General features: G+C 38.9%; 1 protein-coding gene across 2 annotated transcripts in view; it reads left to right on the plus strand.

The window, feature by feature from the left end:
• The window catches only part of Cd96 (CD96 molecule), an 87,226-nt gene that overhangs the window by 37,848 nt on the left and 21,976 nt on the right, over positions 1-27,402 (plus strand). For both annotated transcript variants that reach the window (XM_026396134.2, XM_026396143.2), the window contains 3 exons: positions 9,125-9,215; positions 11,465-11,653; positions 17,058-17,153. In XM_026396134.2, coding sequence (XP_026251919.2) covers positions 9,125-9,215; positions 11,465-11,653; positions 17,058-17,153 — 376 coding nt within the window. The remainder of the gene's footprint in view (positions 1-9,124; positions 9,216-11,464; positions 11,654-17,057; positions 17,154-27,402) is intronic.

Genomic DNA, 27,402 nt, shown 5'->3' on the forward strand with positions numbered 1-27,402 from the left:
CACTTGAGCCACATCCCCAGCCCAACTCCCACACATTTAAAAGAAAAAGTGCTAGAGGAATTTTCCAAAACAAAAGTCAACTCCAGCGCAAAGCTCGGAGTGGTCTCCAGTTTGATTTTATTCAGTTAACATTTAATATCCTTAAGAATGCAGGAGATTTTTTTCTCCCTATGGACTGTCAGGCTCCCTTTTTAAAAAGTATCTCTGAACATTCAAAGATGGATAGTCATTTTAAAAATCAGAGAACAATAGATTGCCCTGTAGTTGGTATTTCAGAGATACAAATAAAATCTAAAACCTACTTATTGAATGAATGACTGATCTGTGGGCACAGAACAAAAGAAACTTTCTAAAACTGACCTTAGGATTTAAGAAAATATTCTCTGTCCTTCACTGGACGATACAATTGTGATTTCTTTTCTCTTTATATGGTAAGATCTGTCTTTCCCATCTTCACATTTCTTCCGGGTCCCGTTTTTTTTCTTATGGCTGTTCTTGATGTCTCCTTTCTTACTCCATCTTCTTTCTGAGGTTCTTTTGTCTCTTCTTCAGTAACCCCTCCTCCATTAATAGGTCTTAATATGACTTTAGATTATTTTTAAAAAGTATTTGGGAGTAAACTTTCATATTCTTTATTATGCTTCAACCAATTGAATTGAAAAGTGTTTGCTTTTCTCTGTGCTAATTACAGATTAATTAGTTGAAGTGTCAAATTGTTGGGAAAAAACTCACAGGAAGCTGACAGGTAATACTAATGAAGCAGCTTTAATCTAAGCAGATGGCAAAACATAACCACTGGAGAAAGAGATGCACTGCAAGTGTCGAGAGGGCTTGGGCTGGAGCCTTCCACTGGGGATCACACAGAATCAGCTTTGAAGTCACCAATAGGATGTGTGCAAACAGCCCCCTTCCAGGGAGTCTGGCTTTGCTCTCCTATAGTCTCTGAGGTGAGCTGCTCAGGTGGACTTTCCAGCTCCCTGCCCAGCCTCAACTGCCCCAACTTTGCTCCACTGAAAACAAGTGCAGGGCATAAGTCCAGTTATTTTTACTAAACAATACTGACAGTCTACTACATCCTGCCCTGAAACAACTCACAAGTACATGGTCCCAAAACTACTTTTATCTTTAGTTAATACATTTTGAGGTTTTTGCCGAGGGTCAGCAAATACTAGGAACCCTGTAGATAGGCATTTGGTCCACTCAGACCTGTTGAGATGAATCACACTATGTACTGTTTTTCTTAAAAACAGAAATGCCACTAAACCACGCTTCATGTTTGAGCTGGAACTAAAATGGAGAAGTCAGTATTTTCAGAAGAGATTCCTCTAAGCACGATTTAAACAAAATGGAAAGGATGTGCAGCCATCTCAGGTCCTTCTCTCCATGCTGGCATGCCTCCTTCTCAGCCTTCACCTTGCACTTTGTTATAGGGAGATGCTCAGAAACCACTCAAAGTCTGAATTCAAGCAAAAGGGAGCTTTTTTACCTAGCCAGGGACTGATTCCCCTAAGAGACTCAACCTCTATGGGAGAAAAGCACCCTACTGGCCTGTGGCTTGAATATTTAAGGGGGGAGATTATATCTCATGGAATTTTCCTGGTAGCAAGCAAGCAGACAACAGACCTGGGTAAAAAGCAGTTAGCAGAGCAGAGTCGGACAACCACATCTTGGGTTTGAGCAGGGGGCGAGAATCTACTTCAAAGCCATAAAGGTCACTAAGACCACCATACCTTTCAGGGAGCACATTTTGTGAGGTACAAAGTACAGAAAAATAACTTTTTCAAGAAGACAGCTTTTGTTTCGACTTCTCAGAAACAGTCCTTGTGATGGTTTTTGACTTTTTTTTTTTAACAGAAGCAGTAAAATAGAGTCACTTTGGTTATGCTTTACTTACGCAATCCTATAACAATTCTTAACCTTATAATTGTCTTATGCAGCTATCTTTGTCCTGTAACTTAACCTATATTAATGCTTGTTTATGACTATAGTTAACCTATAGGTTTTTACACATACTTATTATCATGCTACAAACATCTTTAAATTGTTTGTCTATGTTTTATATTGATTAGGTCACACCATAACAACTTCATCTCCAGGATGGCCCTTTCCACCTCCTCCAAGGCGTGCTCGCGTCTCTCCACAGCCCTCTCCCGCCACTCCACTGCCCTCTCCCTTCTAAGCACCTCCTTTTCCCTCTGGCTGGCCCACAAAGCCAGGGTGCTGGCCTGCTCCAGGAACCTGCCCCAGTCTCCCTCGATGCACACCTGGAGCTGGGGCCCTGGGGGCCATGGGTCCTGGCGCTGCCCCGCCTGGTAGTGGCCACTCTTCTCCAGCTCCTCCCTGTGCATGCTTTTCAGATGCTTCCAAAGAGCGGTGGTGCCCACATTAACCCCAGGACCATGGCTCACCTGCCTGCCACACAGGCAGCAGGTAGCGTACTTGTTGGGATGGTGACTAGCACGAGCAGGGGCCAGGTGGAAATACTTCCCATGTCTCAGAAATCTGGATCCCCTTGTTGTGGGTATCGGGGTGGGCACAGTACTCACAAACGGACCAAGCTCTCCTCCGGCCTCACAGATCTCCTCCTCCTCCTTCATCTCCAAGTCTCCTTTTGCCTGAATCCTGGTTGCCTCCTTTTCCACCTCTTCTCGACTCATGGTGTCTCCTTCCACTGTCTTCGGATGTCCCTAGACATGTACAAAACGTCTTTAGTCAAGCTACAAGCTGAATGTGTATTGGGGAAGGGACTAGGGTAACTCTTGGGGACTCACAATAATGGTCAAAGGCTAGGCACACCTGGGGATGTGAGGTTTCCTCCTTTCTGCTTCACTGGAAAAATTGAGTCAGATTCAGGCAAAAGGGTCTATGAGTACATTTCTTCCACGCCCCAAATACTTGCTGATCCCTCCTTGAATAGGCCAGGAAGACAAAACATATAAGGCTTTTAAGTGAACTCAGTGTTCACCACATCACCCATCAAAACAGGCGTTTTTACATATTGAAAATTTTAGGTTTTTCTCTTTATTCTTCTCCGTGCTGTTTCTGTGCTCCTTGTTAGTTACAGAATGTGTTTTGGAGGGAGGAGGAATAGCCTCAGGATTCAGGCTGTTCAGGACTTCCAGGGCTGGGGCCTCACTGGCTCTTCCTTGGTAGGGAAAAGCAAACACAGATGATCATGAAAGAGAGAGACTCCCTTTCTAAGCTGTTTCAGTAAGTAGTCCAGATACTGCAAGGCCTGCCAGGATCTGCATAATCAAGTTCCCAGTGTGAGGTCAGTTGTCCCTAGAGAGGTTCCTCTGAGGCTGAGATTCTAAGAAATCTTACCAGTAGGCCTCCCTGCTTTTAGCAAGAGGGGCTGGCACTCACAGAGAAAGGGTGGAGCACATCCTCACAAACCTGGTGTTGCCTGGTTTTCCTCAGCAGGCAGCTCACCATACTCCCCTTTCCCTACCATGATCACCTTCCAAGTCAACAGCTAATAAAACCTTCCTGAAGCACCTTCCTCCAGATGCTTGGTTTATCTACCACATTTTAGAGATAAATAAATACATGGAAATTACCTTGCATTTTAAAAACAGTTATATTGCATTTTTTTAAAAAGTTTGATTTCTCTCTTCTTTCATGTGTTATTTCTTAAATTAATGAGAGAGTTTGTTTTGTTTTGTTTTGTTTTTTGTTTTGTTTTTTGTTTTGTTTTTTTCATCAAGCTTTACAACCCTGAAGAGTTAGGAAATCCCCCCCACACACACACCCCAAGACACAGTGGGTACTTACAAGCCAGGAAGCTCTGAACTTCCCCCTGATCTCTCTGGTGCCCAGTGAATGTGCTCCTGCACACCTGGGTGGTTGTTAGCTGGCTCTTAACCCCAGGAGGAAGACAACTCCAATTCTGGTTTCCTCCCGCTTCCAGGAGAGTTTTGTATTCCAGTGGGTGTGTCTCTGTTCATAAGGTTTCTCTGCAGCAATTAGACACAAAGGCAAACCTTTCTCTTCCCCTCCACTACCACAAAACCTGTATCCAGCAAATGCCATGCAGTAAAACAGATTGTCAAGCACCTATAACTTTTAGTTCAATTTCCCCATGAGGAGATTATGTGACCTCTCAAGCAAAGAAAGAGATTTAAGGCAAAAGAGTGGGGGTGAAATTTGGGCCAAAACCCACATACCTCAAGAACCTGTGATTCCAAATATTTTGTCCAATTTTCAGATCATGAGTTTTGACTTTGGGTTTGACATCTATGGCTGTTATAAATGCAGTCAGTAGAAAAGTTAAAGAACTTACTGAACAGAGAAGATTAAGTGAAAAAAAAAAAAACCTAAAATTCAAAGAAGTATGGCAAGTTGGGAAATAGAGTTTGGAATGTTTTTTATTGTATTATGTAACTAGACTTGGAAAAACTAAAATGCTTCTGGCTTCTACTCTCAGAAATAAAGGAATAGTCACCACTTAAGCAAAAATACACATTTAAGTACACATTTAATACACATTTAAATACACACACACACACACATTTATTTTAAATTTGGAAAGGAAGATCTACCAAGAGGAGATAGGAATATGTTTAGGATGTCCATAAAAAATAAAATAAAATTTGCATTGTAGAAGAAAAGATAGAAAAAATATAGCCCAAAACGTGTAAGGACTACAAATTAAATTTCCAGTGGGGAAAAAGGGGTGGAGGAAAGATTCCAAATTGAAGTGAAGAATTGGTAAACAAATAGGAAAACTTGAAGAGACAAAAATAATCTCTTTTTATATTAAAAAGCTAAATGTTTTCAAAGTGATCTGATGAAAAGATCTTTGGGAAAGGTGCTGTCCATATATTGGTAAGGTAAATGGGGTTAATTTAAATAGTCACAGTATTTAATCTGTGGAAATGAGGAAATGTTACAAATCCAAGTCCTTTTACTCACTGCTTGAAAGGTGCTTAGTGAATCAAGAACCAGTTGTTGTGTTGCACGGAGACACTCAGAAAACACTCCAAGTCCAAATTTAAAACAAATTAGAGAGCTCTATTATCTGACCAGGGATGCTTCTGCCATGCCCAAATGGCCTTCTGACAGAAGTGTGCCAAGCTATCTGTGGTTCCAATATTTAAGGAAGAAAACCACATCTTATAGAATTTTCCAGGTAGCAAGCAAGCAGACTCCAGAAGCTGAAAAATCAGTTAGCAAAACAACTCAGACAACCACATCCTGGGTTCAAGCAGGTGTTTAGCAGGGGTGAGAGTCTACTTCAAAGCTATGCAGACTACCAAGACCACCATATCCTGGGTTGAGCACATTTTGTGGGGTACACAGTTCAGAAAAATAACTTGCAGCAGAAGACAGCTTTCATTTTCATTTCTCAGAAACAGTTCATATGATAGTTTCATATGGGAACCATAAAGATGGAGTCAATATGGCTATACTTACTATTTTATTGATCTATGTTTTTAATCTATAATATATAACATTAATTATTGATTAACTGATATCAGCATTTTTAAATCAGACCATAACAGTTGGAGCAAGGAAGAAGGTTGATTCCATAAACCAGCCAATCCATGAAGATGGTGAACTGGTGTCCTAACTCAGCTTGCATTTCAGGCTCCTTTCATCTTCAGAAGGGTAATTTAAAGTAGGAAGTGATTGATGGCTGCAGATGCCTAGGCTTTTTCTGGTAGCCTTGAAGGGGAAGTTGTAAAATCTGGTGGTTGACAATCTGTTGATTTTACAAGTAGTCACAAGTTCATGATGACCCTACAAATCATGAAGATATCTTTGTTATTCCTTTCTTGGCCTGGTCAGTCTTGGGGAAGGATGGTAGAGAATTTAGGGAAGTTTCGGTTAAATAAACTTTATATTATTAGTTTTAAACAAAAATTCCTTACATAATTAATGAGGGCTGCACACTCAAGGAAGTGGAGGTGTTTTCTAGTGAAAAACCACAAAGCTGGGGTTAAATACAACATGAGGAGGTGGAGCTAATTTTCCTTTGAACTACAAGCATGGCTTTAGAAATAATCAATCTTACAGTCAGATGTGGACTTGCTTTTTTTTGGCATCTCAATCTCATGGTCCTCTAATCATATACCAGCTCCTTCCAGCTTCTGGGGCAACACCCCTGACTCACATATGGTCCTCAAGATGTTCGGCTAGGGAGCCCACTCTACCTGTCTATGTGGGGGAATTCCCCACTACTTTCCAACAAAGACCACCAATAGAATCCAGGCCCATACTTTCCCTGTCCACATAATGTGACTTTGTTTTCTAAGTAATTCTTAGATTTTACTCTTTTCTGTATTCCTGTATAACTGTCCAAATACTTGGTGGGAATTTGCTACATAATTCTTGGTACTAGTGCTTACTTATTCCATATATAGTTAGAATAATGCATTGAAAAAAATTATATGACTCATCTCTCAATGCAATAGGTACACAATAAATTAGTGAAGGGATTTTTACTTCTCAGCCACAGAATACATGTTTGTATGAATATTTGTGTGCATGTACATTCTTATGCATATTTCCTTCAAATATTTTCAGATTTAGCATGTTCTTACTCGTTGAAGCCAAATGGAAGTTCCCTATTAAAGACAGTTCTGCTTGCTCTACAAACACATATATTTGAAATTTCCTAGGGCATTTGGCCTCTGGTTGAACCATTTTGGTCTCTGAATTTTCAGTTTTAGAGATCAGGAAGAGTTTTAGGACACGAACCTAAACTAAATCTTGGAACACAGAGTCTGGAGGTCATATAGAATATCTGAAATCTCAGTAGTTTCAGAAACATGAATCAAAAAAAAATTTTTTTTTAGTTGTAGATGGACACAATATCTTTATTTTATTTATTTATTTTTATGTGGTGCTGAGGATCAAATCCAGTGCCTCACATGTGAAAGGCAAGTGCTCTACCACTGAGCCACAAACCAAGCCCCTGTAAGAGTCAGATCTTTTCAACTGTTTTTGGAAGTTGATAAGAGATCTGTTCAGTGAGCCCACTGCCTTTATAAAATAATGAAACCCCCACTTGTTTCTTTCTTTTTTTTTTTTTTTAGAGAGAATTTTTTTTTTTTAATATTTATTTTTTAGTTCTCGGCGGACACAACATCTTTGTTGGTACGTGGTGCTGAGGATCGAACCCGGGCCGCACGCATGCCAGGCGAGCGCGCTACCGCTTGAGCCACATCCCCAGCCCCCCCAACTTGTTTCTGATATTACTATATCATCATCTTTTTGTGGGTTAACTGAAGGTGGAAGAAATGAATCATGAGAATGGTTAACACATTGAACCTGATATAAATCTTTACAACATTTTTTTTTAGAATTTCATTTCCTATGTCTCTCTACTCCTTTATGGACTATCTGGAAATAAAAATCCATTTTTGGTATTTTATTGGATGAAATGAACTGAATTTTCTTTACTTGATAATGAGTGTATTTTCAGAGATCCGGTTTTACTTTTTATTTTTTAGAAGATAAAATTTCATATTTTCTACATAATTGCCACACACATGACTGTCCCCATTGCCTTGAAAAAACACGTGTTGAATGAGTGAAAATATTGGAAGTCACAGCAGTTGCCAACCACTGTTGTCTAGGTGATATGTAACCCTCTTTGAAAGTTTGCTTGTTTCCTGGGGATTCGATAGTGATAAACTGAGGGATGGTAAGCTGCACCTCAATGGAATCCCACCAGGAAAATGTTCCCTAGCACCCTTCAGTACAGTTTCTCAGCTCTGTAGTTTCCAATTCTTTGGGAGTCACCAGTTTATAGAGTAGCACAGCAAACATCACCCACAGTTAATTGTTCTTTACTGGTTAACTATTATATTTTTCAATTGTGAATATTTGGGCACTAAGAACCTGGGCCAGGCATATACAAAATATACACATCTCTTGTGTAGAAAACAGGTTTGAAAGCAAAAATAACCGAAATGGATCAGCAAATCTTTCTTTATTAAGCAACAGAATGGCACATTTTCAGGGGAGAAAATGGCAACTGGTTATAGTAGAGGTCTGATTTTTATAGAGTTTAGTGAGAGTTAATCATAGCAGAATGTTCAGTGTGACTTAATGATTAGAGACTTAATCATAGTAGAATGTGTCAGTTGGGCAGTCAGGAAAATAGTTGTAGAGCAGGAAATTGTAAAAGTTCAGAGTCCACTATTTTTCTTCTCTCCCTGGGACCCACTGTCCTCCTTTTCTCCCTGGGGGTTATTGTTTTCCATATCCTTCAAGGTTGATTATAAATGGAATTATAATTTTTTAGGGAATCAGATAAAACAACAGGGATTCAATAAACATCACTGAATATTTTCACCAGGCTATAGAAAAAGTATTATCCACAAAGAATAGTGTTAAAAATAAAATCAACTAACCTAGCATCTAAGTTCCATGCTTTTGTAACATAACTATCTGTTCTTCCCCCCCCCCTTTTTTTTTCTTATTTGGATATGACATGTTTTACCAGGAAACACCTTGGACTGATATCGAGGTGACATAGTTCCTCAATAGTGCCCATTAACTGTTTTCCACTTCCTTTAGCCTCTTGATGACTTGATTCTTCCCATCTGTCAAATGGCAATAATAAGGCAAAGAATCAAGACAAAAAGTAAAAAATAACAATAATTAGAAAAATTCTTTACAAGTCAAAAGTGGTATAATTATTTTAATGGTTGCTATAGTTGTTGCTGCAAATAATCTTTTACATTGCTTGGAAACCAGAACATGTGCATCTCTCCCCACTTGTAATCTAACAATATTCTTTTCTGGCCTTTGCCTGATATTATTATTCCTTCTATTCTGTAGTTTTTATTTAGTACTGGATCACTCTGCCCATACAAAGTTATGATTTCCCTTTTCTAAAACCCTTAAACCAGACAGGTAACATTAGTATAGTCCTAGATACTTAAATTCAACCTAGGGTCCTAGCCCTAAATGTATAACATCTCTGTAGGCAATGAAGTACAGCAATATGTATAGTAAACATTTTAATACAATCTATCTCAGAAGTAGGTTGCCCAGTTAAAAAGAGAGAAAATCGCGTTTTGCCAATTTGTCTTGTGTGAACATTGGTGAATGTGTAAGGAATACCAATTTCTTCTGAATTTGCAAATAATCTTCTTTATGTCTGTCCTAGAGAACATTTACCTGCTCACTAAAGAATGTGTTTCCCAAAGCAAGCCTGACATGGTTTATAGATGGAAGGTTTCTTCAAGGTGAAGAAGAAGGTAAAGAAGGAAATCAATGGAAATGGGTTTTAAAAAGAAAAAAATAAAACATTAGAAATTTTCATTGCCCAAGTTATCTTGGCATTTAAAATTAATTTTCACTAAAGGAAAAACATTGTCTTACCCATCAGATGCCATTTTCTGATGCTTCATCTGACTCTCGCATGGAGTGGAAGGTAACATATCCCAGAATGAAGGAAACACAGTTGGCTCCATCAAACCACATAAAAGCACTGTTTTATTTAAGTGTTAGTGAAAGCAATTGTCTTACATGAGGGCAAAACACTTACTTCAACATATAGTTATTACTAATAAGTTCTCAGCTTTTGTAACATTGCTACCTGTTCTTCCATTTCTTTCTTATTTCAATACAAGGTGTTCAGTTTACTTAGCACTACTGCTTTAAATCAATCAAATAATTTTTACTTATTTTGTGAGGATCTGGGGCAGAATTTGGGGCTGTGGGCTCTGGAGGAAGTATATATAAAGGAACTGGATCCTTAACAAAAAATATGTTCACCAGGAGGATTAAAAGTTCCTGGGGCAGAAACACACACTGAGACAAGTTCAGCACAAAACTGTATTTTTCATAAGTGGTAACCATGACAGCCACTGTCAAAACAATCTCAGACATCCCCTGCCTGGACAACAGGCCTTCCTCTGGGTCGTTTTCCCTTTAAGCTTAACATATTTTTAACAATAACTCAATCACAAAACTCTTGCTGCATGATTAGTTTTAACTTTTAAAATTAAAAGCTTATGTGGATGATTAGATTGATCCCTTAAAGCATAGTTTATTGGTTGTGTTAATTAGTTTGCTTTAGGCAATTCATCCACAACAATAATATGATGCAATCTTAAAAATATCTGTTAAAGATTATTGTAAATATGTTCTATCAAATAAACCCTGCATAGGTAAAGCACCCAGATTTGATGTGCCCATTACTCTTAACCAGGAGGCTCAATGGTGTGGTCAGAATTCTATCAGTACACAATGACATTTAACTATTGCTTTGTTAAGAAATAACTACAAAACTAGCATGAAGACGTTTTAATGTAAAGAAGCTGTGAAAATTGGATGCTGTGGTGCAGGCCTGTAATCCCAGCAGCTCTGGAGGCTGAGGGAGGAGGATGGTGAGTTCAAAGCCAGCCTCAACAAAATCCAGGCACTAAGCAACTCAGTGAGACCCTGTCTCTAAATAAAATACAAAAAAGGGCTGGGGATGTGGTTCAGTGGTTGAGTGCCCCTGAGTTCAATCCCTGGTATCCCCTAAAATAAAAAAAAAAATTCAAAAATACTGTGAGAGTTCAGAAAGATCTGACCTATGGTGATGAATAATTTTACATTAATTTCCTGTGGCCATATGTGCTGTTTGGAAGTTGTACTGATAGAGGCAAACAACATCCAATTTTTAAAGACTTTGCAAGATGCAAAATGCAAATACTTATAAATCTACAGCTTATTTCAGGGAAAGGGTACACATAGAAACTCAATTAGAATATGTGTTATCTGCTAGAGTTACAAAGAGTCCCTGGAACTCAGATGTGACCTACCCTGTACTTTCTCTGAAAGGGCCACAGCCAGAAGCACTTTCTCAGAGCAGGAACCACCAAAGAATGGTGTAGAACAGCACTGAAGTAAGAAACTCAAAGTAGAGTCGTGGATGAGATTATTTTTTTATTTTACACATCATGTAGGTGTATTCTTACTACATAACCAGACTCTACAACAGAACCCTCCCAGAGTCTAACCCAGTCCAGGTGAAAATCATCAATCTCATCATTATAGTAAACAGTGCTGCTGAGCTAGGAAAATCTGCCCCTAAACCCTGGACCCATAGTCACAAACAAAGCAACACTACTAATCAATGCATTTCATACCTTGACTGCATATCAGATCAACACTTTGTAGAAGCACAAGCAAACACTTCAGGTTAATTCCAGGGCTGCTGAAATTGAGCATCATTTCATAGAAGCTACAGTTTGACTACATTAAGCCCCTGCATCACCATAAATTAGCTGGGTGTGGTGGCACAAGCATATAATCCTAGCTACTTGGGAGGCCTAACTGGGAGAACTGCTTAAGCCAAGGAGTTAAATGTCAGCATGGACAACATAGTGAAATGCCATCTCAAAAAATAAAGCAAACAAAAACCAACTTCAAATGATATGGCCATGTCTTGGTATCATTATATGGCTGATGCAAAAAAAAAATGTTAGTGATAACCATGTTTGAATCTATTTTGTAGGAATAAACATTACCAATGAAGAGAGAAAAGGCAAAAATGGATTTCTGGAGCTCAAGTCTATTTTAACAAGGATGCATGGTAGTGAACCAACCCAATCAAATAACCTGACCATTTGGTGTATGGCTCTGTCTCCAGTCCCTGGAAATAAAATGTGGAATACTTCATCAGAAAAGATCACTTTTTCCTTAGGTGAGTTGTTTATTTAATAAAGTCAGTAAGGGCTGGACAATACTGCCAAAAATTCAGAACATATCTAATCAGAACAAAAAAAGTACTCACCATTTCCATAATACTTTGATCTCAGAAAACCCTCTCCCTAATGCTTTACTTTCAAATTATCAAGCATTTTCACAAATAAAATTTGAAAATAATATTACAAGAATTTCTTCAAATGAAAAGGAAAGTAGATGATTCCTGTTTCCATAAAGAATTTCTGTTGAATACAGTAATTTTTGTTCAAATTCTATCAATCATAACTCTTAATTAGCGTTTTTGTTAATTTGCCACATAACAAAGATTAATATAAATACTGAGGATTAATAGATTAAAATGATCCTAAAATTTCTTCTAACTCATAAAAAATATCCAATTGTTTACAGCATATATAATTTTAATACTTAGAAATGGGTGAACCATATTTGCAATATAAATACCATCAGGAAAAGGACTATAGCCTAATGATTTTAGTGCCCTAGTTTGAAGCACAGTATCTGGGATGTAGAAGACTTTTATGACCTGAATATTGATATATACCATCATTCTAGTTATTACAAAATTTAACTAACCAGAATATTTACTACTCTGAGCCAGTTCAAATAATGAATATTTTACTACATAAAAGATGAGAACAAATGTCTCGACAAATGCAGTGACAATAGATATGCCTATAAAACATCTCTAATGGCATCTGAAAGATGTGTATTTAATAATAATCTTATAAAACTAAACAGATGTGCAAATCATTATTACCACTCTGTAGGACAATGAACCTTTTTAATCATTATCCTATTTTCAGAAATAATGTAGTCTCTGACATAATCATTAAAACACAGTATAACTTATGAGGGAAAGGGTTTTTTCTTTGTCCCAAGGACACGTTTTGTATCTCGGGTCCTGCTAAGTTCCTTTGCGAATATAATGGTTGGTTATTACTGGGATCTAGGGATGAAGAATAATGTACATCTCCACCAAATCCATCCTCACTACCCAGAAGCAGGCATCCTCTGATACTGGGAAGGTGACATCGTCCCCAGAGCCCTCCCTGTGTGTATAGGTATAAGTATGAACAAAGTGGTCAATGATCTTTTCGTCAATCATTCAGAAGTTTTGATGGATTTACATGAACATAGCCTTTCTTGGCTCTTCCTAACTCCCTTGGGAATATGGATGCCACTTTTCCAGAAGGCTGGACATGGCTTCAGCTTTGGAACAGTATGAAGTTAGTTGTTTGTCACTTATATTTGCCAGTAGCTTTGGCTACTGTAAAACCTCAAATTCCTAAAGAGAAACCTATTCCTGTGCTTGAAAAACAAAATCAATATTTTGTAATGTGAAAACTGTGCTTGATTTCAAGATCAAACATTATGATCACTTTTAAGGTAATAAGGAGGAACACTAATTCTGATAACCCAAAACACACCATAATTGTAATTTTATAAGGGAACCATCAATCTAGTATAATTCTAGACTCTAAACAGGGGGTTAATTTTAAATTGTCAAATGGATCTTCAGCCTCCATGATCAAATATTAAAGACAATAAATCTTGGAGATTTCAGTTTCCAAAAATTCTGCTCCCATTCTGGTCCCATGGTAACACAATCATTTTGAAAGTGTTAGAAGGTGCACTTGAGGCTCTGCAGAGCAGTGCCGTCACTTACTTCCAAACATACTCTCTTGGAAGCTTTATGAACTCTGCAATCGACTTCTGCAAGAGTCATTGCTTTACCAAGCTATTTTTGATGACAAGATACCGAGATGAAAACACAGAAGAAAAATCTATCATCTCAGTGCTGGAAAGAAATTCTGAGACTATTAGAGGAAGAAAGAGATTTAGGGAGAGAAGGGAAGGAGTTTTTCTCCCTTTTGATTTCAGAGAGGGTCATAATGTTGGAAGCGGAGGTTCTCCCTTCCCCCCCACACACCCAGGATCCCAGGAAGTTCAAGTGCTCAATGGTGCTTACTCTAGAGAAGTCATAAAGGAGAAGGGGTCCAGGTGAAGCAATCAGTGGCTCTTCAGGTAACTATTTGTGCACAAGACCTGCAGAATTCCCATGATTTAACATTTTCCCATGATTTAACTTTTCCAAAGATATCCTGCCGTGACACCTATCAGAATATCTAAAATTCTAGCACTGAAGTCTATTTTTTTTCATATTAATATAATTGGTCCAGGTACAGTGGCACACACCTATAATTCCAGGTACTTAGAAGGCTGAAACAAGAGAATCACAAGTTTGAGGCCAGCTTCAGCAATTAGTGAGACCCTGTCTCAAAATAAAATTATAAAAGGCTGGGATTATGGCTTAATGGTAGAGCGTTTGCCTAGCATGCAGAAGATACTGGTTTTAATACCTAGTACCACACACACACACACAAAAAAAAATAGTTTTTTGGGGGGGTAGCAAAGTGAAGGGCAGAGATTTTGTTTTGTTTTAATTCAAAAGTGAAGCACAAATTCCCCCTGGGGTTGTTAATATCCTGGCTGTCATCAACTTTGATAGAGATTTGTCTATTAAATGATTTCCAATTGAAATCAAGACCTTTGAAATAGAGAGTTGAGGGTGGACAACTGTGTGTGTGTGTATGTGTGTGTGTATAACTGTGTGTGTGTATTTTGGAGTGTGGAATATTGATGTATTTGGAGTGAAAAGGAATAGCTCCATAGTGGGATGAGAGGAACACTGAATATCAAGATGGAAGTTGCCAGATATTCTTGTTTTCTGACTCCCCAGTTTGCAGCCATTCTTATACCCAACACTGAACCTGGGGTCCTGAGAGTATCAATAGAGAATTTCAGTATATGTATAAATCACCAGGGATCTTGTTAAAATTCGGGTTCTGAATCAGTAGGTCTGGGTAGCAGATGAAATTCTACTTTTCCAACAAGAGCCTAAGAGAAGCCCATTCAACATTTTAAGCAAAAGGATCTAGCAAGCCCTGGAGTTTGATTTATTTCTAGTTGGACCAGATAAGCCACCTAGTATTGCCCCAGAATCAGCCCATCTGCCCTGTGGGACATCCACAAAATGATTCTGAGAGCCATGCCTGACCTTTTCCAGGGTAGACCACTCAGAAAAAAAGATCAGGTTGCTTTAGGCCAGCAGCTCAGTACCAGTACTGTGATAAATGAGATGATCTGAAAGCTGGGTGAGGTGTTTCTGCTAAATTCTGCACTTGAGTTTTGGAAAGTCACTTCCCCTGGTAGGTTGTAATTATTCCTTTTCCACCCTCTGAATTATTGTTTTGACCATAGCAGAGATTCTACTTCACAGTCCAATCTGAAACCAGAGAGAAGTTTTTTGGCCTCGGGTTTCATCTTGAAAGCTATGCACCATCTTTGTCCCAGGGCAAAGAGTTCTTCTCAAAATGCAAATCTTGTACTAATGTCTTCCTAATGTAGAGAGAGCCTGAACCCCTCAGCTTTCAAAGACTTAGTAATCAAATACAGCAGAATAGTGTCCTAAAACAGAAATCTTCCAGCAATGAAACATAAATGCTTCCCATTGTGGAAGTCTGGGATTGGGCATAACGTATCAACACTTTCCATTCGGGGAGCCAACATTCTGTCAGATAGTAAATACATTAGGTTTGTGGTCTCCATCATCACTACTGAACTCTGTCACTATAGCACAGAAGCAGATGTAGACAACATGTAAACCAAAAGACACCACTGTGTTCCCATAAAACTTTGTTTACAAACAAAGTCAGTGGCAGAATTGACTGTGGGCATCGTTTACCAACCTCTGCTCCAACCAATCTACAGTGAAAAACATTGAGGTATTTATTTTCCAGACCCATGCTCCATCTTATTAAGATATTATTTTTGGAAGATGGTGTTTATGGTCTATCAGCAGTCAGATACAACTTAAAACTGGTCTTTTGTCTTCCAGTGTTAAGAATGTATTTATATGTATTATCACTTGCATTTGCCAGGAACCATAAACACAGTGAGGAACAAAACAATTATTTCTCTTGAGGGGCATACCAATGAAACAGAGTGATGAGGGCTTCCCGGGATTTGAGGAGGTACATTCAGGGAAGTTTGGAAGTAAAAGAAAAATATCAGGAAACAGCATGAACAAAAACAAGAAAGAGGGTCTTGTGTTGGAGAAACTAGGTTGAAATATTTGCCTGTTGGAAACCACGTGTGATTTAAGAGAGAATAGGTAAAAGTTGATGTCAGGAAATAATGTTGGGAGTGTAAAGAGGAACCAAATTATGATAAAGGTTTGAAACCAGCCTCAACAATTTACCCAAGATGGCATGCTCAAAGTTCCAACTTATTTTGGATAGCATAGAGAAAGAGTATGCTCATTTTGTTAACCTAATACACTCTACATGTAACCCTGCCTCCTCAGATTAATAGCATAAACTTACTAGTAACTGTCAGAGCCAACTGTGAGCCCTGCCCATAGCCTACAGTAATAAAAACACTAAGAATCATAAGAACAAAACATAGATGCATGTAAATAAAATATATATATATATATATATATATATATATATATATATATATATATACACACTGACCCTTAGAGCAAATTGCAGGATAGAACCAATTGTATACTATGTAACTAAATATCCAGAAAATTGGCATAACTCATCAGGTGTGACCATATATCCAATGATATTGTTCCTAGAAAAATAACGAAAATCCTCCAGCCTCAAAACTTATCTAGCTGCTTTTAATTTATATGTTCCTGAAGTCAACAGATCCTCCCAGCATTTGCAAATTATTTCATACCTCAAGTAAGGACAATGGAAGGTGAAAGAATTTAAATGAAGGTAAAATATAAGTGAAACAACATATACTAGCCTGTATTTATACACACACACATACACAGAGAGAGAGAGAAAAAAGTTGTAGTCAAAAATGTTATGACACAAGCTATAATTTTAGAAAGAGCAAAATAATACCATACATCTTAAATTCACTGATGCTACATCCAATTAAGTATCATTATTTGTACTACTGGTTAAAAAAAATTGTGAGTCTATGGATTTTATAAACTCTGGGTTTACAAAATATTAAAATATTTCAAAATATTAATTGTTTTCTCATGTCTTGGTTGAACGTCCCTTTCTCTAGGAAGCTTTCCCAGACCTCTCTTTCTTGATGAGTGTCTTGCACTGCATTCCCTTGGCACGTTGTCCCTGCACTGTCACGGCACTCAACACAGAGTTGGCCACCTCTTCTCTAGGCTGTACTCTCTTTAAGGACTGTCCTGTGCCTTTCTTATTCCCTGTCACATCTATCTGCCTTGCCCATAACCTGCTCTTCAGATTGACTTGTTAGGTGATGAACAAATAAAGGTAAATATTCTTAGCAACTGTTATAATATTTTGTTCATTTTGAATGTCTGATCCTTACAGGTTCTGTGAATGCCCCAACCACGGAGCCTCCACCCAGTGTCACAGACTCTCCCCTGAGCACCCCGCCATCTCCAGCCAACAGTGTATCTCCTACCAGTAAGAATGTGTTCATGCTGCTTTACTTTCCATGAGCTATTAAACAGTTAATCAAGAAGATGGTTAAAGAAAAAAGAATTCAGTAAAAATGCAAGATTCATGCCCTTTTCTGCTATGACTTTTTAGATAAACATATTAAGTACCATTCTCAAGGCTTTGAAGAGTTAACAGTTTGCAAAGTCCTTCACTTGGAGTCTTTGAAAAACCAGGACCAATAAATATTCAGTGAAGAATTTAAATTCAGTGTTTATTGCTAAACAGGTTAATAAATTGACAGTCCTTCTCCACAACTGTGTTCTCACTGGGGAGTTAAAAAAAATGGTCACAAATGGTGGCCCCATTTTAAATTTAAATTTGTTTGGGTTCAAATTAATTTCCCAAGCTGACTGGTGAAGACCATGGATTCAGCTGTCCCATCTGTGGTATCATTAATGATATAGGCCACTGGGTCTGTGTTGCTATGGCAAAGGAATGACAGTGACTCCCAAAGGTTGGCATTGATGCAAACAAATCATAAATTCCCATGTCCAAGGCCCTTGTGCTTAACAAAGAACCATGGTGACTTTCTCCAACACAAAAAAAGAAGAAGCTGTATTCTATAGAGAGAGAATATATGGCTTTCATTTCTTATTTAATTAAAACTATCAATTTTAGCTGAAAATGGGACAAAATAAAAGCCATGTCGACTGTAGGAATGAACAATTCCTTTAGCCAGTAGCCTTTTGCATCTAGCCTGCAGTCACTGTGAGAGGAAGAAACCGCTCAGAAAATGATGTAGATAGCAGGTGAGGGATGCTGCTTTAGGTCTAGAGGATTATTTCTTGTTCTTACTGTTTTATAATTTTAATTTTTTTCTTCCCCCTTCTCCTCCTTCCTTTTAATTTTTGAATATTCTCTTTTCCAGCTCATCATTTAGTGATAAATTGTAATAGATTATGGCATTCTTCATTCGGCACATATTAGCATATTTAATGATACCTTAAATCTCTACAGTATCCTGAATAGCTATCCATTGCTACGTGAAACTTACTAAATTATAAAACATGTCTCACATGGTTTCTGGAGTTCAAGAACCCAGAAGTAGCTGGGTGCTGTGACACTCGCCTGTAATCCCTGCAGTTTGGGAGGCTGAGGCAGGAGGATTGTGTGTTTGAAACCAGCCTCAGCAACTTACCCAAGCAAGTCCTCAGCAAGTCCCTGTCTCTAAATAAAATATTAAAAAAATGGGCTGAGGGTGTGGCTCAGTGGTTAAGTACCTCTGCATTCAATCCCCAGTACCAAAAGAACCCAGGAGTAGCTTAGCTGGATAAAACTAAATCAGGATCCTTTCTGAGGTATCATCAAGCTGTTTGCTGGGACATCAGTCATCTTAGGAAATTGATGGAGCCAAAGCTTTGCTTTAGCATATTGTCTTCACCACAGGGGCCTCTCCCTAGAACTATATCCTGTAAGGCAGCTGATTTCCCCAAGATCAAGTAATTCAAGAAACCGAGTGACTAAGACAAAGACTAAGTTATGGTGCCTTTCTTTGACTTAGTCTCCCATCATTTTTGTCTTATTTTGTTCATTATAAGAAAGTCACCAAGTCCAGCCTCTAATCAGTAGAGGAGATTTGGGTTTCCTGTCTTGAAGGAGTATTAAAGGGTTTGAGGACAAATTAAATGGTGATTTGGTGTCACTTGAAATGTTTGCACATTAAATGCAATGTTGTTTGATTTTTCACTCTTATGAACAATGGAAAGAGCGATCATTCTTTCCCAATTTTCAGATATGAACATTAAGACTTTGGGAACATATATGTTCAATACCTATTCAACAGAGTCAAGATTCACCGAAGTCTTCTGATAAGGTAGTCCTTATCACATTATATACCACTTTTTTCCTCTGCCATCATAAAGACAGGGACTCTGTTTATTTTGCATATTTGTTTGTAGTACAGTGAAAGGTGGCATACCTTATAAAATTAAAACATCCATGGAGAGGTGTAGATCAGAAAGTGTCAGATTTTACATTAGGAAAGGTCCTTGTGGGTTTGTGTCAGAAAATGTTCCCTAAAAGAAATGAAGTATACTGACCTTTGCAGTGTGTATTGTATTTACTTGACTTGATGAAGAGCTTGAAAGAACATTTAAACAGTGAAAATGAAGTTAGCTCTTGTGCATTGACAAAAACATTCATGGTCATTTGAGTAAATAGCAGTAGATGAGCTTGGGTCAAAGAGGTAGGACTGTGTATCAAGGAAGCAAGGATGAAGATTGGAAAATGCAGAATAAAGAGAACTTTGAACCCCAGCCAAGGATTCTAAATATTATCCTTTAGGAAATGGGATGGAAACTCATTAAACATTATTTTTAGAAAGCAATATGTTTTTTCATTACTGTGACCAAGAATACTTGACATAAACAACTGAAAGAAGGAAAAGTTTATCTTGGCTCCAGTTTCAGAGGTTCCAGTCCATGATTATCTACCTTCATTGCTTTGGGTGTGAGGTGAAGCAAAGCATCATGGCTGAAGGGCATAGCAAAGGAAGCAGCTCAGATCATGATAGCCAGCCTGAGAAACACACTCACCTGCCCAAAGCCAAAGATTGGGCTCAGAAACACAAGTTATAATAAAAAGACTTTTGAAAGACAATCTTGCAAGATTGAATGTCTGGGTGAGCAGGCACAATCCAGAGCAGTTATAATCAGCATTTCATTCCCTAGAACACAAGGTCCTTTCCCTGGTTCTTCATTATCTGAGTATGGGATGCACAATCTTCCCAAATGTCATCTAGGTTTTGCTATCTCTTATTGGATTACTTAAAGAAATAGACTTTAGTTGTCCATGCCAAACCTTCAACACAAGAGCCTTTGGGGGACACTCCAGATCCATAACATGATCTAATTCATTTACCAAATACTCATTGAGCACCTCCTGTATTCAGGTAGTTTTCTAGGTGCTGGGGATACAGTAGTGAATAAAATATGCAGACACACAAAAAATATGCCCTAATGGTATTTACATTCTGCTAGTTGAATGCAGGCATGAATTTCTTCCAGTTGAATTTTCTATGGGATTTGTCAGTACATGTTAAGTACTTACAGCAGACAAAACACCATGCTTACTTCTGTGAAGACATTCAAAGCAAGATAAAGCACAGCTGTGCTTAGGGAGCTCACAAGTTAATACAGGTCCAGTATTAGAAAGGGAATAAAGCACAAAATATAAATACAGTGGTTAAAAGAAAAAAAACAGGGGAAAATGCTACCCAATCTACTGTAACCCTAATATGATGCAACTGGAAAGTTTCTGGAGAGTTAAACCTTTTGAAAGCAAGGTACTACCCCCATGGACCTGACAATGTTTAGGATCAGGAGTTTTCAACCAGGTCAATTTTGCCCCTCCTCAGAATAATTTTTGGCAGTGTCAAGAGACATTTTTGGTTCCCATGATGAGCATGGAAGGTATTACTAGCATCTAGTGGGTAGAGGCCAAGGATTTGTTAAACATCATACAGGATAGGACAGCCCTCATAACAAAGTTATCGGGGCCAAAATGTCAGTAATGCCAAGGTTGAGAAACCCTTACATCCAGGCTCAAGTGTAATTAGGTCAGCTATCTTTCAGTTTACAAAATCAAATCTAAACCTCTGTCAAGGCGGTGGCAACAAATTATGTTTGGAATGATTCTGCCTGATTTTTATATGTCAAAGGAAAAAAAACCAAGTTACATTAGTAGCTGATTATATCTAGATAAAACTTATCTTCTTGGAATAATCACTGAATTACTTTTGAAAAAATCTGTATTTAATCTTGGCAACCTGGAGGGTAACATGAAATCACACGACAGCTTGATGACTTGCTGCCTGCGAAGCTGTTAGGAGTCATCTTTGCATGTTCTTTTAGGAAAGGAAGCAAGATGGAGCATGTCGTGGAAAATCAACTTCAAGAGGCGACAGATTCACTCTAAATTCTAAGATGCGATGAACTATAATATAATTCAGTCATAATTACCAAGCTTATGAATCTGGCTGCAAGCATAGAATTCTTATTCTTTTTTACTCAGTGAATGGATGTTTTTTTGAACAAATATAGAAGGTCATGGAAGCAATATTTTTTAACTACAGGAGGAGAACTTTCTAACTCATTACAAACTGTAAGAATCACCCAGGGAAACTTAGCTCAACTCAACCAGAGCTAATTAGTGTTTGTTGAGTCCCAGACACATTCTCAGTTCTGTTCTAGGAAAAGATGAGAGGCTGACAAGCTCAGTGGTGAGTGAGACAAGCCCACATGGAGCAATCTAAGATACCAGGTAAATTCAGGGTGGGACAAAATCGCTTTCCTTGGCCTGAGGAGATATCCTTGTCCCTTTCAATATACTGGCTATGAATTGTCTACTAGTCATCTTACCTAAAACCATAGGACACACCAATGCCAACCCTGATGTGGTAATCATTCAAGACCTTTATTCATCCAATGAATAAATATGGAGTGCCTACAACCAGGGATTCTTAAGGTGCTGGGTTACAGCGGTAAACAAGACAGGCAGATCCCCTACTGCACAGAGTTTACAATCCCAGAGGACTCTCACCTTGCTTTCCATTTCTCTGCCCACCAAGTCACAGATCCTTTCGCTCTGTATTTTATTTTTATATCTTTACATGACCCTCGGACCTGATGAGACAGATTTGGACACTAAAGCTTTTATTCATTAACTTATCTGGTCCTCACAGTCCCCTGTATCCCCAGCATGAGTGATGGGGTTGTGGGGGCAGCAGAGTGCTGGGCAGGGAAGTGCAATCAGGGAAGTCTGCACTGGGGAGTCTGGAAGGAGATATAGACTCCGATGGAATACAGATAGCAAGTGTCTCTTCAAATTATCATTTTAAGCAAAGACATAAAATTAAATGAATGTAGGACATGAGAAGACAAGCAGGAGGAGTGCTGATGGTGCTTGGGGAGAAGGCTGTAAGGTGGACTAGGTGAGATGGAGCCAGGTGTAGGTGAGCTTAATGGACTGTGGATTTGGGCTGTGATCAGAACATCACATGACTTTTTTTTAGTATGAGGGGAAAAAGGAAAACAGAAGGTGTGTATATGAGAAGTAAGAGTGTAAGAGCAAGGAGCAAGAAGGCCAAATGATCTTGATCAAAATCAACTTAAATTAATGATAGCTTCAGATAGAATGGGCATGTATAGAAATAGAGAATACTTCCACAGAAGACTCACCAGGATTGTCTGCCCAAATATGGCAACAAATAAAAAGGGTTTTAGAATACTATCACAAAAGTGCCTTCCATTTATTTCCTAGAAATTATCTTAAAAATTTTACCCACGGCCATGACTATGTTAGAGTGATAAGCAATAATATGAATATTTGCTGAAGTCTTCCAATGTGCCTGGAATTGTTCTAAACTAATAAATATATTGTCTCTTTTAACCCTTTCAACAATACAACCATTATCTCTACCTTACAAATGAGGTCAAATAAATTACCCAAAGTCATATAAATAGTGGACAAGTCAGCATGGAACCTAGACACTCAGCTTCAGGTCTCTGCCTCTGGGAGTACACAGAGGGCACTCAATAAATGTCTTTAGACAGTGAGGGTAGCCCCTCTTGTTTGAAGCTGTCCTAGCTCCTGTAAATTGGTCAAACTTGACAGCTATGCCTATATTGATCTTGGCCTTCTCTAGAACAATGCTTCCCAAGAAATGCAGCCTCTGAGGGTGGAGCTAACATTTCTTCAGCTGGAAATAAATCAGAGGAAAGAAATTCTCCTCCCCTCACTCACCCTTCCCCTATCAATGCTCCTGTGATTTTTAATGTAAATGCAGATCTACAGAATTTGTACACAACTCCAACTCTCTCTTCAGTCCTAGGAGATTTTGCTCTTTATGTCTCTCATCACGCTTAACCTGAGTGCACATCACTATTTGTTACAAAGCTTCTCATTTTTTTTTATACCAGTCACTCTTAAATCAAGGGGAAACTTCTTGATGACTGGTTTACTTAGACTGTTTTCCCCATTGGGAGTTAGGTACCTCTGGGAGAAGCTATCAGGTGATCCCTTTTTCAGTTTATTCAATAATTACTGAGTATCTGTACATGCACCACTTCCTGCTTACTGTCTTGAAACCCCTCATAGACCAGTAATCCGCCAATATGTGTTCCTCTTACCTATTTGGTCAGTATGTGTCCACCTAATCAGCTTCCCACATATAAATGGTCTTGTGCTGAGATTAGAACTTCATATCATGGGTCTCCTTCACCCTGGGCTGTGGTCAGCACCCACCTCATCCTGACCATCACGATTGATGGGGCCGATTTGTATTTGCTTCAATTTAGTTACTGGCCTGCATCTCTAAGTGCAATTCCTTAGTTAATGCCACCACCGCATGTAAAGGCCCTTTGTGCAACAGGGGAACCACTGGAGAGTAATTCACGTGTATCATGGAGACTAGGTAGGAGGTCTCAGGCTATCTGATGCTGATCAATGCTGCAGTGATAAAGTAGAAGGCCAAGCAAAGAAGCTATTTGAAAATAATTAGATTTCCAGTTTCAGTTTTACATAGGAATCTGACAGAGCCATAGATAATTGAGACTAATTCATCAGGTCACTCAAACTGAACTTATAAATCACTTTTATCTTTGTACTTGGTTGATTACATAAGCTGGACTAGAGAGCAAAACTAATTTTATTTTTTCTCCATCACTCCCTGTCCAAATGAGCTCTCTTGAATAATTTCTTTTTGGCCTCTGAAGGAAATTTCAGACACATTACTTGGCTTTTTCGGTGATTTTTATATAATAAATGTCGTCTGGCCCATTTCAGCTACAAGAACAGACTTATGTCAATAATTAAAAAGTCTCGTCAAATGCAGTGTCAAAACTTGCAAAAGTTAATTCAGACCAGAACTTCCCTCCTCTCCCCACTCCCAAGTGTGGGTGTGCCTCAGCTTCAGAAGGCTGGCATGTGCCAGGTTGTGTGTTTTCTGTCTAGGCAAGGTGGGGACATCTTAATGATGCCCTGGCCTGCCTCCAACCTCCCCTGCACTCTTGGTTATTGGCTTGGGCCACTTTGGGGGGTGAGGACCAGATGGGACAGGGAGAAGAGCAGTGAGGTAAGTGAGAAAAGACCTCCCTTGACAGGCTGGCTATAATCGGATGTAGGTGACTCTGAAGGAAAGCGATCATCTTCACAGTAACCAACACTTTGGCAGATTTCTCAGAAATTCTTGACTGTCACTGTGGTGATGGCTGTTGTCTTTTTGGTACAGGCCACACATCTCTTCTAGTCTTCTGCTTCTTTCCTGCAGCCTGCGGTTCCTCTTGGGAACTTCTTTGTTCCTATAGATGTTTTTCCTGCAGGAGAGTCTTTTCGTGGCCTTCTATATTATCTGCAAAAATATGTGTCTTTTCCTCCTGTTTGGGAGAAGTGCTCTTCCCTAGGATGGCCCTGTCTCTTCTCTTTGTCCATCAGAGCTGCTAGCCATGTACTCCTAACATAACCTCTGCCATCTGAGTCAGAGACCAATGTCCTCTGTCCAAAAAAACCCAGGACACACAAGCCAAGAGCTCTGAGTGTTTCTTTTGAAATTACATTCTACCTGGTCTCAAGTAAGGGAACAGATTCCTCTTCCCTCTCTGATGGTGGAAGCCAGATGCACAGGATTCTGATAACATCCTCACCCAAGCTGCTTCCACCCCTTATACAGCTTTGAGGTTGATGGTGGACCAGAGAGAATGCACTGCAACCTGTCTCACAATGGCCTTGGTGGTGGCTAGAGCTCTGCTTTCAACGTGAAGCTGAACTTGCCCTGTTCTGTGATTCTTAACCTTTGAGACCACATCTGAAATGAAGATGCAGGGAATTCCATTTGAAAATTCTGTTCAGTATTATGCATTAAAATGCAGAATAAAAAGAAATTTAAGTGAAAATGAAGCAAACATGATATAGTGGAAGTTTCCCCTGGACTCACTTCACTGCAGCCAAATCAGTCTCCTTGCTACTATTCTTCCAACATGCCAAGTTGCTCCCACCTTAGGGTCTTTTCATTTGCTCCCTAAACCTAGAAAATTCTTCCCCCCAATTTTTGTTCAAATGTCACCTTCTGAGTGAGGCCTTCCATGGCCACTCTATTTAAAATTGCATCCATTCCCTACTCTCACTTTCCCTATCCCCATCTGTGTTTTTCTTCAAAGCATCTTTTAACATTTTTTATAATTTACTTGTTGAATAACTTTATAATTACTTGTTTTGTCCCTCACATGAGAAGGTAAATCCAGTGAGAGCAAGATTTTTTTTTTTTTCTGATTTGTCTATGAATGTACCTCAATGACCTGGAACAGTACTGTCTGGGACTTTCCCCTTCTAGGACTGGACCTCTACAAGCTCCCAGGAGTGGTGTTTTCTTTGTATTGAGCTGAAGTGGGTGTAAATATAAGGTGATACCTGTCATTCTGCCCGTCTGCAACATCTGCAGCAACAGGAGAGCAGGGGTCACTCTCTACTGATAACACTTGGTTATCCATAAGTATTGATAACTCAATAAATGTGTTTTGAATGAAGGATCTCATTGAGTAAGAAGGAGGAAGATATTCACAAAGGAAGGATATGGCAAGAGTGGAGGAAGACCCCCTAAGAAAACTGCATGTGGTCCAGGCTTGAAGGCTGGTGTTCTTATGACAGAAGCCAGTAATGATGAGGAGGAAAAGGCAGGAACCAAGGCATCAGAAACCCTCTGTTCTGGGTGTCGTACCCAGGAACCATGAGTGAGCGAGCCTTCTCTGGCTAAGCTGGGGTTCTGACAATACCTGCTGAGGCGAGGCCGACTCTGCTTTCCAAGGCTACCACAGTGGAATGAATGTAGTATTTAGCATCAGTACTGTCTCTGCCTCCTACAACCTCTGTTACCTGGGGCCATTACCCCCTCTAATATGGCTTCTTAATTTTAGAGAATGGAAGCAATATTATCTAGTCCACATAGTTGTTGTGTTAAATGTGAAAATGCAGAGTGAGCAACCACGAGGCTCAGACCCACTGGGTCTAGTCTGAGAAGGAATGTTTGTATGTCTTAATAACTTGTAGGGGACAATAACCAAAGCAATTTTTTTTTTTCAAAAATTTATCCCTATCCTCCACTTATCCCTTTTAATAACTGCTCACCTATCACTTATTCGGCACAAAATAGTGTCTTATTAAATTATCCTTAAAATCCAAGTTGCTTGGAGAACACTTTAGAATTTCTAAAGAGTTAATCAACCATGAGATTTTCAGCATTTCCTTACTTCTCCCTAGTCCAGTATCAGGTGGCTGGTTACTGGGAAGATGTGCATGTGGGGAGGATATGGATCAGGAAGCTTGACTCTGCTTGAGATATAGCAGGGCACCACCCAGAATTAGCTCTTGAAGAGCGTGCTCCTGTCTTCTCCATTTAACTCAGACTGAGTGGAGCTGTCTTCTGACTTAATTGAATTTCTGATGACATATGGAGAAATGGTTGTTAATTTTAGTGAGAAATGTTTTAAAGGGTTAAGATAGAGACAGACTAGGAAGGTCTCAAACCTCACATAACCTCATGGCAGTTTCTGAACTCGTATAAACAAGACATTTTATGTGAAGTAGTGTTTATTTCTAAACCCCTTCTTTCTTGGAAACAAGGGTCATTATGGTGTATGTCTGGTTACTTACAAGATTTAATGGCAATAAACATTCACATTGAAGAAGACATAAACAACCAGAAAACAAAGCAAGCAACTTTTGATCACTGGGTTTGGTATATTTTTTGCCCACATAGTACATCATAATGTAGAATCTACTGAATATTGAAGAGGCTTCCCTTTATTGTGAAGCATAAACTTAGCCTTGAATTGAACAGACACAAAGCAAGCTGTCTCATTTGCATGCTGAGAAATACGACCAATATGAAACTTGCAAAAATTTAGCTCAGAGGAATACAAATAAAATTATTTTAAAATGTTCCACTTAATAGCAAGACATGGTTAGATAATCTCTTAGAGGTTCAGTTTTATGATGTGTTTTTTTTTCTTTTTTTACAAAATAAACCAAATAGAAAACCCTAAGAAATAAGTAGTGTTGTTGTCACCAGTGTGCCAGAGTGACCCCTGCTCTCCTGTTTCTGCAGATGTTGTAGATGGGCAGAATGACAGGTATCACTCTATAGTCATACCCAGTTCAGCTCAGTACACAGAAAAACCCACTCCTGGGAGCCTGTAGATGTCCAGTCTTAGAAGGGGCATGT

This window comes from Urocitellus parryii, chromosome 2 (assembly GCF_045843805.1).
Source record: "Urocitellus parryii isolate mUroPar1 chromosome 2, mUroPar1.hap1, whole genome shotgun sequence".
Classification (NCBI taxonomy): Eukaryota; Metazoa; Chordata; class Mammalia; order Rodentia; family Sciuridae; genus Urocitellus; species Urocitellus parryii.